Genomic DNA, 15,218 nt, shown 5'->3' with positions numbered 1-15,218 from the left:
GATAGCGAATGCTCTTAGTTTCACAAAAACAGAAACCCTGGCGCTACTGATTTCAGCAGCAAACCTCGGGTTGTCTGCAGCAGAGCTAGGATTTCACTCCTGGACTAACTCCAGTTAGGTAATGGATTTATAGCACTGTAACCAAGTACAGCGTTTTTCTGACAGTCTGTGAGCTTTTAGAGTTTTTCACGTGACAGAAATAAAAATGAAAATACAACCACAAAGCTGAACTCTTAATCTGAAAGCTTTGTATCATTCTACAGGTTAATAAGGCACCGCGCAAGGAGGTTTTCAGTAGAGTTGAGGAGAGGTAGTGTTCAGCTCTCCTATGTGCAGTCATTTTGTATCTGTAGCAACACACCAGTACAAGGAACACCAATGGAAAACTGTACTAGAACGAAACAGAGAAATAGTAGTTTTATAGAATTTTGTCATAAGCAACTTTTTCCACCTACATAAAATGCACCTGAGCTTCTTGGCTTTCACTTGAGTACTTTTAGACTAACAGAGAGGTATATTGCTGCACTGGAAGAAAAGTTCTTTCCTTTTCAAAACACCTATGACACACAACAGCATAGTTTAAGGAAAATATTGCCTGTGCTTCCTTGGGATGACTGTTAGGATAATGGAGAACGAAAGGTAAAGGCAAAAATGAACAAAGCTTAAAACAATTTATATGAAGTCACGATTACTAGAATAATGCTGACATAAAAAAAGTCATTCCTTTACGTGAAAATATGAAGCAGGTATCTCTGATGATAAAGTGCATGCTTGCTATTCATATAAACACAAAAACTACAGTTCCTGGAGCAAACATCTTTGACAATTAAGGCTTTACAGCCTTAAAGTGTACAACGGGTTTAAAGGCAAGAAGGAAGGTATTTTCTTAAAAGTCGGTTAGTTTTGTACTACAAGGCTTCTACTTTATGCCCAGAAGATTTTCAGCCTTGATTCTGGAAAGAACTAAGCACGTCTGTGACTTTATATATATATACACACACACATACACACACACACACACATATATATACTGGATTTTAAGCAAGCGAAGTTGACAGCAAAACTCTTAATGACTTTAAAAGTACAGCAGCAGACCTAGACAGGCGGTGAAGTTTCCTGAAAGGCTATCCCTTAGATGGAATTGCATTGAAGCCGATAGGACTGGTCAGCGAATGCAGTTAAACATGGGCAGAAGTCTTTGCAGGATTAAGTACCTTTGATGTCAACTCTTGTAAAAACGAGGTGTTTAATACTTCAAAGTATCGAAAGAGGCTTGAACCAGCATAGTTTTTTTCCACATATACCTAACCTGCCTAAACGGCATTAATAAGAACAGCTTCTGAGATTATTTGAAATGCAACAACTTTTTATAGAAGTTTTTTTTCTTTTCAAAAGCAAGCATTTTATGCAGATACTGGCATTTACCATGTGGCAACTTCACAGCGCCTATAGAAATCTCAAATGCAAGTCTTGTAAGAGATACTATAACAAGATCATAATCAACATATTCCTGTTACAGAATTCCTATTCCTATTACGTATTCCTATTACAGAACGTATTCCTTACCCACTCTAGCAATTTAAAAGTACAACTGCTAAGAAAAACAGAGAACGGCGAGTTAAAATGGGTGCTATGGAGAAAAGTTAGCTGGGGGGGGGGGGGGGGCAACCAAACGTAAGATAAAACACTGGAAAAATAGTGGAAGTTTGTGAGGGAAAAAAAAAAGTTAAAGGGAAAACAAAACCCCGACTCCAAAGCAAGTCGGGGTGAGAGCCTACGAGAAGTGAGCAGGCGCTGGGGGAGGCGAGCACGTGTAATGGATTTTCAGACTGAGGGAAGAGAAAGTGGAAAATAACATTCTTTAAGCCTTTTATTACTAATTAAAGCTGCAGTATTCTCTAGACCTATACCGGGATCATTAGTTCCGGGCATAAACAGATGGCAGAGGAAAAAAAAGCCTTTGAAAACCCCGAGTGCAGCCGCGAGTTCCCGAGCGACTAGGGGAAGCGCAGCCCTTCCCCTGCCCGCCCGCCTGCCCTTCCAAGACGCAAGGCGCGAACGAGAAGAAAATAAACCCCAATCCGCGTTGGCAGGGGCCGAGCCCGGCAGGGCAGCTCCAGCCGCGGGCAGGCGGACCGGCCGGCCGGGGGGCAGAGCGGCGGCGGGGGCCGGGGCCGGCTGCAGCCCGGCGGGTGACGATGCCGCTTCTCTCTCCCCTTCTCTCCCCCGGCAGAAGCTGGCGGTGCGGAGCTGCCCCGCGGCCGTGCTGGTGGGCAGCGGCGCCAGCGGCAGCGCCAAGCCCGGCGGCGTCCCGGCGCTCCTCAAGGCACCCGGCGGCGGCGGCGGCGGCGGCGGCGGCGGGAGCCCCAGCGGCAGCCCCGGGCAGAGCCTGGCCATCTCCGTCCTGCCGGCCAAGGCTCCCATCGCGATGGTGACGGCGCACCTCAACGGCGGGCTGGGCTGCAGCGCCGCGGGCGTGGAGCCCCCGCAGAACGCCCCCATCAACCTGCAGACCACGGCCAGGCTGGTCGGCGCCCGCCGGCCGCCCGAGCTCGGCTCCAGCGCCCAGGTAACGCCGGGCGGGCAGCGGGCGGGCAGCGGGCGGGGGCGGCGCGCTGCGGGCTCCGCCGCGGGGGGCGGGAGGGGCGGGCGGGGGCGGGGCCGGCGCCCGGGGGGCGGGGCGGCTGCGGGGGGTGGGGGTGCGGGGCCGGGGGGCCGCGGGGGGTGTCAGGGCTAGGGGCGGGGCCGGGGGGCGGGGGGCGCTGCCCCTCCCGCCGAGGGCCCTCGGGGTGCGGGGGCTCGCCCCGCTGCCCTGGGGGGGGGGGGCGTCTCCCTCCGGTGCTGTGGGGACCCTCCGCCCCGCAGCCAGCGTGGGGCTTTGCCCCCGTGGCGGTACGGGGCTCCCCGCGTGGGTAGGTGCGGAGCGGGACTCCCCAGCCCTGCCCGGGGCAGAGTAGGTGCAGAGCGGGCAGGGGAGCGGGGAGCTGGGGCTCGGGTGTCCGGCTCCCGGCCTCGGGCACGGGGCTGCGGGGCGCCAAGCGGGTTTGGGGGACAGGCAGCTCCCCTCGCCTCTGACGGCGTGGACGGGACGTGGGCCCTGGTCGCGGGAGAGCTGCGCTGAGCGGAGGGGGGTTGGCTACCTCTTGTTGCTTGCCCGCCTTCTGTGGCCGCTTTTCTGATTAAGCAGCAGTTCTTAACAAGGTATCCGGAAAGAAATGCTGGTTGCCAGGTTGAGAGCTCGGGTACTGCTTGCGGGGACGGAGGGTCTCCTGCCCGTGCCGTCGTTTCCAGTGCCCGCGGTGTGGTGCGGTACCTTCCCTCGCTTCGGCGGAGGGAGCAAAAGCACAAACCGTACGGGAGCTGGCGGGCTGCCAGGCTGTTGCTTCCAGGTCCAGGTGTATATATACGTGTATGTTTAATGCTTACGTTCACAGTAATCTAAATATGAAATACATGGATTGAATTAGCGAAAGGAGGGCAAAAGGCGAAGGGGTGCTCTTGGCCGGACACATCGTTTTGTGCAGTCCGTTAACAGCCACAAAAGAGAAGTTTTTACCCCAGTCACGGTGTGTGTCAGGAGAGGGAGATGATGCTAATGAAGTTAAAATGTGAAGAAAGTGACAAAGCCTTCCTAAAACTTCGGAGATAGCGTTGTAAACTATTATTGCTAACATTGGAAATGGCATTACTTTTCTACTTTCTGCATGTAGAGGCTGTGGCAGTCTGGGTTTTGTACCCTAATTCCCCTTCACGAGCTCAGGATGTGCATCTCTAATAATCGGGAAAGCAGAACTGTACCTGAAGACGTTTGTAAATCAAGGTTACGTTGGAATGTGTGAGGCTTTTTAATACCCAGGAAGCCCCTTCCTAAACACCGGAGAGGGAATGACCGTCACCGACCGCATCCACTAACAAATGGGAAAGCGCATCCAGCCGCTTTGGGAACCAAATCGTCCTGTCACTTTTTCTGGAGAAATGGCATTGTCTTTAGCTGTTACACTAAAGTAGCTGTGTGGGGAATTCGATTTTGAATCTCCATTCTGTATTCATGCTGGGTAATTTCCTTTATTGAAGGTGTTGTTTGTGCTTTATTGAAAAGATACTTGAAGCTATCCCAGTAGATATTTCTTAGAATCCTGGAAAATAACTATATAAATTATAATCATATAAAAGATAAAAGTTTCAATATTTCAAAGGTCTATTATTTTGTGAAGGACTATCTTTTACTGTCACCGTCAGGAGCCATAGGAAGAAAAGAATCAAAACAGTGAAGGAAGAAGCTTGAAATAACATTTAATGTATTTAGCCTGAATAGTGAAATAACAGTCCCGGGTGCTGGAGAACAGTGCGGGTTAGAACAGTTAGCTGCAAACTTGTAACTTCTGCAAGTGTTGTTAGAGGAAAATACTTTCTAACCTGGTGAGCTGGTGTGCTGTTGAATTATCTGTGGTGCTTCCCATTTATCTTTTCAAAAGGGCAAACGGGTCCCGCTTCCACCTTCCACGTCCCCAGACGTGCTGCGGTCAGCGGTGCATTGCAACCTGCTGGAGCAAAGCCCTGACGCTCGTGCACGTGTTTCTATTCTATGTTCTCTCAAACCTGAAGCAGTTTTTGTCCTGGCATTACAACTTTTCTTGCAAAGAACAGCTTCATTTTCAGCAGAAGCTTGCTGTTACTGGAATAGCATGGGAGTATTGTCCAACACTGGGGGTTTGCCTTGGTTTTGCTAGAGGAAGAGGTCTAGTGTTTTTCTTTAGAAATGTCTTCACATTGCAAGCTTTCAACAACTGTAGTTTTGTGATTTAGTATCTCTGATTATGTTAGTAATCTATGGAAGAAGAAGCTGAGCAATGGCAAGTTTCTGAAGCAGAGGACTACAGTGGTTTCATCTTTTGAGAATAGTCAGCAGGCATGGATGAAAACAATTAGAAATATTGAATTGTAAATGTAAAAAAATGCAAGCTGACCTTTGGTCCTGAGCTGTCAGGAAGCTTAGTGCTGGATTGCATGTTAATTATCACTCCTCTACCCAAATTAAATTTGTTTTGCAAGGTTTCTTTTTCTTGTCCAGTGAAAAAAAAATCTCTTCTTGCTTCATGCTCAGTATTCTTGATTGTTCCCGGAGTGGTGATTACAAATCAATAGCAGTAACACCTTAGCTACTAGCACTGTAGTGTCGGAGGGAAATTTCATTGTTGACATTTATTAATAAGCATTTACTTTCTCTTCTTTTTTTTGGTGGCATTGTTATGGCTCAGAAAAGTATTTTTTTCTGCTGAAATGTATGAAGTTTGTGAGATGGAGGATAATGACAGCTTTCTGCAAACTGGGTTAAGGTGGCAAGCTGATAGTAGTAAATGAGATTACTGGTGTAGTGTAGCCTATTCCTCTGCATCTGCAAAGTGAGGGAAAGGGCAAGGACATGAAATGTAATGTTATGAGTTTCTGAACAGTGGTTTCTGCTCGAAAGCATTTAAGGGGATCAGGATGTGTATACAGTCATCTCAAGTGGTATCTAGCAGGAGGAATGAAATGCTAAATGAAACTCAGCAGAAAAAATAGGGCATCAAACACTATAATCTAAATACAGAACTTTCAAATATAGATAGGATTAAATGTGAGTTTGTTACAGAATTTTCATTTGGGCAGCTGCGTGTCAGCACTTTCATTTTAGGCTGTTGTTTACCCAGCAGATTTTTAAAGTGATTTCGAAACATTGTTGACTGTAATAGAAGCCATATCTGCATTGAAAAAAGTATCTAAATAAATACATGCGTAACAGATACTAGAGGATTGTTTAGATATTTATCACATGTTTTATTAGGAGCAGGAAACGTTGCGATATTAACAGAGATTGAAATCTGTAAGCATTGGAAATCGTGAGCTCCAGAAACTAGCGCTAGGTCTACACTATTCCTTGGCAGCCTTTCAGTGTCGATCTAGTGTACGAAGACATGACTGATGGAGCTACATTGATGAAAGTGTATGTGCAGGGATGTCATGAGTATAGCTCTTTCTCCCGCTTAGAGAAATGAAGCTTAGAGCTTCATTTGGATGATCTGGAGCAAGTTATGTTGGCAAAAGCAGAATTTTGCTGGCATAAGCTGAATTTTGCTGGCATACGCTGTATACACGCTAGGAGTGCTTTGCCTTCAGAGAATAGCTATTGCTATTCTGTACAGAGAATGCCCTAGAGCTACTGGATAGTTGTAGGATATCAGCGTGCCTGTACCTACAAAGTACTCTTGGTATAAAGAGATTTTAATATAAACGTGTCAAATTATATTTTTATTGTTTTATTGTATGTGTGTGGTATTTGCTATTTCCCATCCTAGCCACCATTTCCTGACTGAAAGCAGGATCTGAGGTTGCTTTGCTGAAGGACAAAGTCCCATCTGCTGTGCTGGAACAATGTACCGAGTAAAGAAAATGCCCCTCTGCTACCTCCTCATTCTCTTCTAAATAGCAAAACTGAGGGCCAGCAGGCATCCCAGAACCTAGTTTGGGGAAAGCAGAAAGCTTTTTGGCCGTTTGAAAGACAGCTGGATCAGCCAGCTATTGGGAGGACAAGCAAAGAGGAGGCAATACAGCTGTCAGACCACTCGGCTGCTTTTCAGGAGCTGTAGTGAAGGAAAAAAAGCACTGGAAGGGCATATCTGCACTGGGCCACGAAGCACCATGATACAGACACACAAGGTTGCTCCACAGAAACGTGACACAGAGTGGCTCTGGCAAAGGTAGTCGGTGTCCTGGAAGCAGCGCGCTGGGTTCTGCTCAAGGTAACCTTTGCTTCCCAGGCAGCTCCACTTCTCTAGTTCTAGAGAGACGTTGTTTGCAGCTAGCTTAGCTATCTCTGCGCAGCCCGGCGTTGCTGGCTTTAAACTTAGCCATGACCCTGGAGCGAGAGTGCTGCCCGAACTGGCTCTCGCTTTGTCAACGTAAACAGTATTCTCTGTATACACCTGTCACGTGCTGTATGCGCGCTGGTCACCTACCGTAACCCCAGAGGCTTCTAAAGTGCGAAGTAGATATTAGGTGCAGGAACACTTGGATACTGCTGTAATAGAAGAGCTGTCTCTTGTCTGTGATCCTGGTGTGATGCTCTGTCCCCTATTACTCTACGCGGCTCTTAGAAAACATCTTGGTGAGGCACTGACTCCCTGTCCATCAGGACTCCACAAGCAACAGCATAAAATCTGCCTCCTGCTCCTCTCCGTGCTTTCCTTCCCACACGTGTATTCCCTGGGTCAGCTGGAGAAAAGTTTGGCAAGCTTCCCCATGCACGTGTGCTGTCGTGTCTTGGGGCTTGTCTATATGGGGAGGTTATTTCAAAGTAAAATACAGTATGAGGATTTATAGTGCTATAAATTCTTGGCAAGATAGTAAACTGTTCTCCACAAATGCTTCATTAACTCCACAGCTCCAAGAACTACTTGTATCCGTGTTTAGACTGAGCAGGCTACATGGGTATCCATTTTTTTCAGGAAAAAAGTGGCTTTTATACATGTAGGAGGATGCTCATATATACTTCTTAGCTATCTGTATATTCAATTTACTAGAAAAAACTGCATTCCAGAAGTTTAAGAACCTATCTCTGCCTGTGATGGCCATTTTTCAGAATAATTTATTTGTAGAATGATTTATTACCTTTCTCTTCACCATCCCACTTAATGTGCTCCACTCTGCTCTCTGTAAAAGTGCTTCCTCCATAATTGGAAATCCACCTGCATGTATGACTAAGTCTTTTTGGCTTTTATTTATTATTTGTATTGCAGTAGTACTTAGAGGTTTTATTTATAGATATATTTATCTGTATTGGTTATGTGACTATATATAGCTTTTTTCTATGATCCGTGTTACCACAGTGTCTGAGTACATGGCAATAGTTCGTTTATCCTCACAATATGGAGTTATTATGACTAAGGTGCTACTATTCCACATTTTGCTGTTGGAAAACTGAGAAATAAAGGATCCATTTATGCTGCTTCTCAGGAAGCTCCCAAGGGTTGCCTTAGGCAGGATCCCTGTATTGGCAGCCACGCTACTGGCCTTTTCGGTCATTTTGAGAATGCCTCAGACATGTCCATGCTGCACATGGCATCTTTGGGAACAAGAACTGTCCCACAAGTCCTTGGAGCATGCTATGGCCCCTTTTAGCTCTTGCCATAGCTCTTTACCCATCTGCCTCATACTTACTTCTTGATCTGCTGCTCAATCTTCAGCATCCACATTGATCTCAGTGTGCCAAGATGCAGGCGGAAATGATAACTAGTGAGCGCAGGGAAGGACAAAAGAAAGATCCAGAGGCTCCGCATAGGTCTAGGGAGGGGAAAAATGAAGATGTTGCATTATGGATTATGACTACCATGGTCATTTTAGCAATCTACAGGAGGACCGGCAGTCTTGTTGGCATCAGAAGTGTACCAGGCTGTCTGTAATGTACCAAAAAATTGTTGCGTTTCTGGAGTCCATGGCTTCTGGTCTTACTGTCACACCAGTTATATCTTTCTCCAGGTATGGACTGATCAGCAATGGCTCGTGAATTTCAAGATGTTGAAGAGTTTTGTTGAGGGCTTACTTGAGCTTCATTTTATCTGGCACTGTGCTGGTTTCTGGATGTCTCTCCTGGAGGAAGAGAGCAATGATTGCACTGTGTGGGTGACGGTTCCTACTGACTTTCCCCAAATTGTGCTGGTTTTTACCATCTCCTCAAATGTGAAATGGGGGCTGGGTCTCCTGCCAGGGCCAAATTAGCACTCTGAGCTATCTGTTTCTGTCAGTTTATGAGGGCAACTTGGTGTGGTAACAGTGTTCTATTAGAAAAAACAATACAGGAGAGAACTACACAGAAAGCCTGTGGCAGGAAGATTCTGAACAGGCAGGCCCAAGGATGAGACGGTTGTGGTACTGCCCATGCAGTCATGTCCACGGGTTCATAAACTGGAGTTATTGTAGCCAGAGGAATTCTGAAGTATGGTCCTACTAGACAATGTTAGAGGAACCTGCGGAGAGCTCCTGAGGACCAAGATCCTTCTCTGGGATCCCACTTGAGCTGCTGTGAAGAACAGGGGAATTTTGCATCAAGAACTTTGTAGAGATTACGACAGGCAGAGGTAGAGATTGAGATTCTCTGAAGTATTCCCTGTCCTAAATCCCACTGGAAATTCTGCCTGTGGTACCTGGGCCAAGTATCTTGCCTGGGGACACACAGGTGCCCTCATAGAGCAGAGAGTTGAGGCAGAGTTTTATTAGCGTATTAACTACTCGATTTGCCTTCCTGTTTGGTCTCCGTGGCAGACATTGAAGGCATACCTGTTGGAGGGAGCGTCTGCTAAAGAGCATATAATGCAAGCAGGCAAGACAAAATTTGTGGGGGAATCAGAGGCCAGAGAGATGAACTGACTTCTGGGATCACACAGCAGGAGAGAGCCCAGGTTCATCCGTCACAGCCCTACATTTCGTCCAGTGGACCACACCTCTCAGGCTTTCAGAAGGATGTCAGCCACACTGTGAGTATGAGTAGGACAAAGACACTGGATTATTTTAGTTTTGGACCTCAAAGGATTCGGTATCACGTACTCAGTCTCCTGGATCATCCTTTGATAGCTTTAAGGCAAGTTATCTTCAGGAGATATTTGTAAATGTAGAAGAGGAGAGGTGGCTCAGCCAAATTACATTAAAAATAATAATCAAGAAAAAGACAAGGAGAGGGGGAACCCTCAGGATTCACAGCCTCACACACCATCCAGTGATCCATTCTGTCGTTGGGGCTTTACTAACTTTTAACTCTACCATTAGAATGTTGTAAAGAGCATGGTAATTTTAGGAAATGGATTATAGAGCATGTGTGACAGATTCTGTTTGTATTTACACCATCTTAGTTGCAGGTTTATTAAGGGAGGTACGTGAATTTACTCCATATTTAAATATGGGTAGCTAAGAGCAGGATTTGGCCTTACTACTCTGATATATACCGCGTAAAAGCACTTTAAAATTTGTATTTCTTGCTAAATAGCATAAAATTACATCCTTTCAGGTTAATTAAACCGTTTTGCAATGCTGGTTGCTGTTGATGGGATATTTAAATGTCAGATTCAGAATAAGCACTTATGCTTCCTGATTATAAATGGCTTCCTTTTAAATATCCCAGACGTACGTATATGGTCAATACATCTAAAGTGCGTGGATTTCTGCTTTTCTCAGTCTGCGTTTTCATTTGGTCTACAATAGGGTCAAACACCCACTGGTATCAAAGACTGAATAAAGACTCTCAGCAACTGAATAACACCTGATTAGGCCCAACATGGTATTTCTTACATAGCCAAAAATTTCCAGTGAAGGCAGTGGAGTATTCAGCAGGAAAGGATAAGCAAAAGTGGACTCACACTGACTGTCTGATGCTTCGTTGTAAGAATCTAGGAGCAACCTTTCCAAATTTGTTACTGTGGGCACTGGCAAACAAACCCCAGGCTGCAAGAACTTAAAGGACCAGGAAACAATAGCAAGTCCCAGTTTTGGAGACCATAGTATGGTTGTGTCTTCTGCAACCTTTGTGTCACCAAACGTCCCCTCTGCAGGGTCATGTCAAGTGGGATGTAGGTATGGATGTGCTACTTCAGTGTTTATGGAATGGATTTTCCTACTGCAAGTGTCCGAGAAGAGTCTCTACCGAGGAACATGAGCAGAAGGAGATTAACTAAAACTACTTTCGTTTTGTCAATGATTCCTGATACTGCAGAAGAATGACGGAGCTCTCAGCCTGTTTGTATATCTAAGTCCTTATAGCCAGAAGTAATTAATTGGCCTGTGTACAGAAAACCAAACAAAAGAGACCAGGTTAAAGGAGGGAAATGCATTTGCTTGGATTTCATGCCTTTTCTTGGGAGCTATTTTAACTTCCTAATAAGGAAGGTCTTAAAACGTAGGAATATATAGGCAGTCCCCTCATGGAAGTTTCTGTGATATTTTTATACGTGCCTATATATCATCCATGTAAACAAAGTTCCAAGTTCCTTTCCTAGTACAGAGAGTCTATAGCACATTATTGTTTTGACGCTAATCAGAGTAGCTCCCATGGAGAGCTTTGATTCACTTCAGAAAACCAAAGAATGCTCTAAAAATGGTAATACACTGTAGCTGTTTCATTGTAATTGGAGGCTGTCTGTGCCATACGGAAATTACCAGGCAAGCATTCTTGAAAATGTCAGAATTTTCAAGTTAGTTCTATTTAAAATGGGGGAGCAAGAATGTGAGGGGATGGACAGAAAATTTGAGGGCTGTGTGATTCGAACTTGAAGTGCAGTTTGTAATAATGGAAGATGATCAACTTTGGGGGTGGGGAAATCATCTCTTAGGTTTTCTAAATTACAGGATGCATAAAAACATCCACTTATTCTACATGTACTGTTACTTTAATAAAAGGCACCACTTTAGGAAATGAAAGGCTTTGGAATGTCGCCAAACGTCTTAGTTCTATTTATTGTCAAAAGGGGTTTTTTCATTATCCGCAGAGTTTGTGGGGTAGTTGAATAATTTGCAGGAATTTGAGTGTTTGATACCAGACTGCAAACTCTGTATTTATCTTCTTTCAATGTTCATATTGCAAAAACAAGCATCATAAGATTTCCTGTTGGTGTTATAACTGTATCAGGATTTGGCAATTGGTCTGCTACTAATCTCATAATGTGCATTTGTGTCTATATTTAAATTAATTGGAAAACTGTATCAGAAAATGCTGCTCTTAAATTATTTTATGTATAAATGGGTGGGGAGAGGGAGAGAGAGAGAGAGAGAGACTAGATGCTGTAAATACAGAGTGCTGATGAATGCTCAAGTAGTAAATAGAAATATCTTAGAAGTCATTCCTGACAGTAATAAAGGCAACAATTTGATTTCATCTGTGGATAATAAACTGGTTTCACATTGCAATAAAAGTGGTGCTTATGTTATATTAATATTTATTAGCACTTATTGATGTTAGGGTTTAGTTGTTGTCTTTTCTTCACATCACAGCCATTTTATAAAAATTCAAGTTAAATTGCTACACAATAAGCAATTAAAAGTGTTTGTGTATGTGAGAGAGAGAAAAAAAAAATCTGTCTGTGGAGATGCTCGTATACGGAAGGGCAGACCCTCACTGCCTAGGAATCTAGCGTTGTGCTCAAAATGATGGACTTACGTGAGTTTCCACTAGTTAAAGATTTGGCTCTCTGAACGCATATTTCGACACATAAGCACTGTTCTGCTGTTTATATCAGAATTGTTTGTATGGGTTTCCTGTTGTTTAACGATGTATTTTTGTATTCCTTGCTTTGACGGTGTGCGGTGCCTCATAAAGGTAAGAGATTATGTATTACATTCGGTGGCCTTTTTTGTGTGATGTGTGAAGGATTGCTAAGTTGTAGGATAATGTGAGTCAGAAAGTGATCTGATCCAAATTTAACCAAATTTGTTCCTCTCTAAATTTAGAGAATAGCTGAATGGCAAGACAGATATATTTCAATTTCCATCAGTGACAAGGACAGAGTGTTGGCGGATGCCTGTTAACAGCTATATCGTGTGTTTTTGATACTCATATATGTGTGTATGGGTGGGAAAAGACTAGTTACTAACTTTTATTTATCATGAGCCTGTTTCTTCTTTGACTGCTTTTAAATCACTCTTGGGCTTGATGTTCCTTCAGTGCAGATAATTCTTGTGCAGAAGGCGCGCTGTAGTCTTGAGTCATGTTTTTGCCCTCTGAGTAGAAAGACTTGCATTGGACTTGGATTTTTATCATTATGAAAACTGAAACATAGACCCTTTTAAAATAAGCCAGGTACCAGGCAAGGTAAGACAAACCAAAATTCTTTTTGTTGATCTTACAATCAGGCTTCAATATCAGTAATTTCAGAAAACAGGTTCAAGTTTGTCCTTCACTTGAGCATAACCCTGAGTTTAACATGTATATAATTCACATGTCTTCAGTAGGATTAATCATGGGCTTGTAACTGAGTTTGCATTTACCTGCTTTTCTGTGCTGGGGTCTTAATCTTTTTGATTAGTCTAATTATTTGGCCAAATATTGTCCTTGGAGATTTGACCAGTGAAAGCAAGAACATGTCCCCACTGCTTTTATACAAGACATTTAGTTAATGGGTACAACTGGGTTTTTTTTTTTTTTTTTTCCTCAGTGAGATCCTTAGCATAGTCCTCTGTTTAGCCTGTTTCTCGTGTTTGATTTTATTAAGACCCCAGTTCAGTGACTGTGTCATCAAATTTGCACGTATAGTGATGGATTGTGATATTACAAACAATTTGGTTGTTGCATCCCTCACTGAATCAAACAATGAGACTGGCTGGGTTGGAGATAAGTTCATTTTTACATACAAGATCACTGAACTAGCAGTGATTGAATAGGTAATAGCAGAAAGTGCATGACAGCTTTGATAAGATTTAAGTAACGTTGTGTTTCCTGTAGTTTGCTGAAGTGGTAATGATTTAAGGGTCTTACCTTAAATGTTTACTGTCCTTACGGGTGTAAAAGAAAAACACAAGTCAGCCTTGTTTAATGTAATATTAATTTCTCTTTAAAGAATCAGTACACTAAAATATTTTTAAAAGACAGCTATTTTAGCATAATAGTGATGAGAATATTGTAGAAATTTGGCAGGGATACTACCGGGTATGATTTTAGAAGACTGTATGTGGTAATTAATTAGCATTTGCTCTAACAAAATACCACCACCCTATTCGCTGATTTCACAATGTTGTCTTCATAGTGGAACACTACAATATTCATTTTCCCCTGCACTTGTCTTTTCAAAATATGAGCCAATAGTCTATATTCTGTCGACATTTATCACTTTTTAACGTTTCTTGTTATACAGGAAATTAGACACTGCGTTTGTTAGTATTGCTGGAAAAGAAAAGACCGACCTCCCTTATAAGTATGAGAAGATAAAAAGCTTCAGGTTTCTGCTATATCTGTGTTCTTAATGTGGGCTTTAAAGCCAGAGTAAGTGGCTTTGAACCACCACTATGATGGCTCAAAGTGTTTACACTTTGTTCTCAAGTCTTGAGGAATAAGAGCTCAAACTCTGGTTCCTCTAGCCTGAGTCCAGGAATTGTTCCTGATTTTTGAAGTTATTACATAGAACCAGAATCAACCTATGTCTTGATATACATGGTGTCCTTCAATAAGTTTAAGTGTGTTAAATCTTCTTAATAACAAAGTATTACTCAACAAATTTTATGAGCATTTTCAAATGTGTGGATTTGGAATATCTCCACTGAAGTCAAGTATAGTGAAGCTAGATTTATACCAGCAGAGTTAATCTACAAGATTACATCCCTAGTATGTCTCTAACCATTTTCCTAATAACAATACAATAGGCTTAGTATGCCATTAATGATTATTATTATTACATTTTCTCTGAAAAGGAACTTCTAATTTTTAAAAAATAACAACTTTGTGACCTGTTCATCCTAATTTTAATGATTTTTCCATTTACAGTGTCAGGTTGTAGACTATACAGAACTTTCATGTCTGCAAATAGAAGATAACTGAAGACCTGAGTAACATCCCTTACCCATGTTTTGATTTTTGGGTCAATGGCATGATATAAATAACCCTGTTTGAGTAAGAACCAGTCAGTCTAAAAAAATTAATAGAAATTTTGGGTAGTAAAGTTCTCTTTGTATCTCCCTGGCAATTATTTTGGATTTAAGATACCATTGTGCAATTAAAAAAAAAAAAAAAGGAATAAAATTTTTCCCCTTTTAGCTCTGGGAATGACTGGGTTGAAGTCCTGATCTCTGCAATGATCTCCATACAGATACTTGCACAGACCTTCATTGAACTAAGACTCATAAAGGTTCATGGTTCTGCCTTTATGGAGACATTATTGTTGTGCTGTCTAATTTGCAAAGCACGCAAGCTGAAAACAGGACATATTTTCTCCCTATGTCTTTTATTTCTAGCAAAAGAGATCTAGACTAGATCTTTGGGAGTACTTCAGTGTTGAAGTGCAGCTAGCTGTCCGGAGTTCAAAACTTAGATCCTCAAACTCTGCTCAGTAGCTATCAAGTCTGGACCCGGGTGAAATGCATAAATGCCTCTATTTCTACTAGTCATATTCCCTGTGCGCCAAAATGTTTGCACTGGGGCATTGTAAGAACTGCTATCATGTTAACAGGGTTGCACAACAAGGTGACCAAAGCATTGATTGGAATTGTCG

General features: G+C 43.1%; 1 protein-coding gene across 1 annotated transcript in view; it reads left to right on the top strand.

Moving 5' to 3' along the window:
- Window positions 1-2,385: 2,385 nt before the first annotated feature.
- The window catches only part of PHF21B (PHD finger protein 21B), a 66,169-nt gene continuing 53,336 nt past the window's right edge, over window positions 2,386-15,218 (top strand). The window contains exon 1 of the mRNA XM_075491737.1: window positions 2,386-2,569. Coding sequence (XP_075347852.1) covers window positions 2,429-2,569 — 141 coding nt within the window. The 5' untranslated portion in view covers window positions 2,386-2,428. The remainder of the gene's footprint in view (window positions 2,570-15,218) is intronic.

Source organism: Mycteria americana, chromosome 1 (assembly GCF_035582795.1).
Source record: "Mycteria americana isolate JAX WOST 10 ecotype Jacksonville Zoo and Gardens chromosome 1, USCA_MyAme_1.0, whole genome shotgun sequence".
Taxonomy (NCBI): domain Eukaryota; kingdom Metazoa; phylum Chordata; class Aves; order Ciconiiformes; family Ciconiidae; genus Mycteria; species Mycteria americana.
The sequence above is the reverse complement of the archived record's forward strand: the minus strand, read 5'-3'. Positions and strand labels throughout refer to the sequence as shown.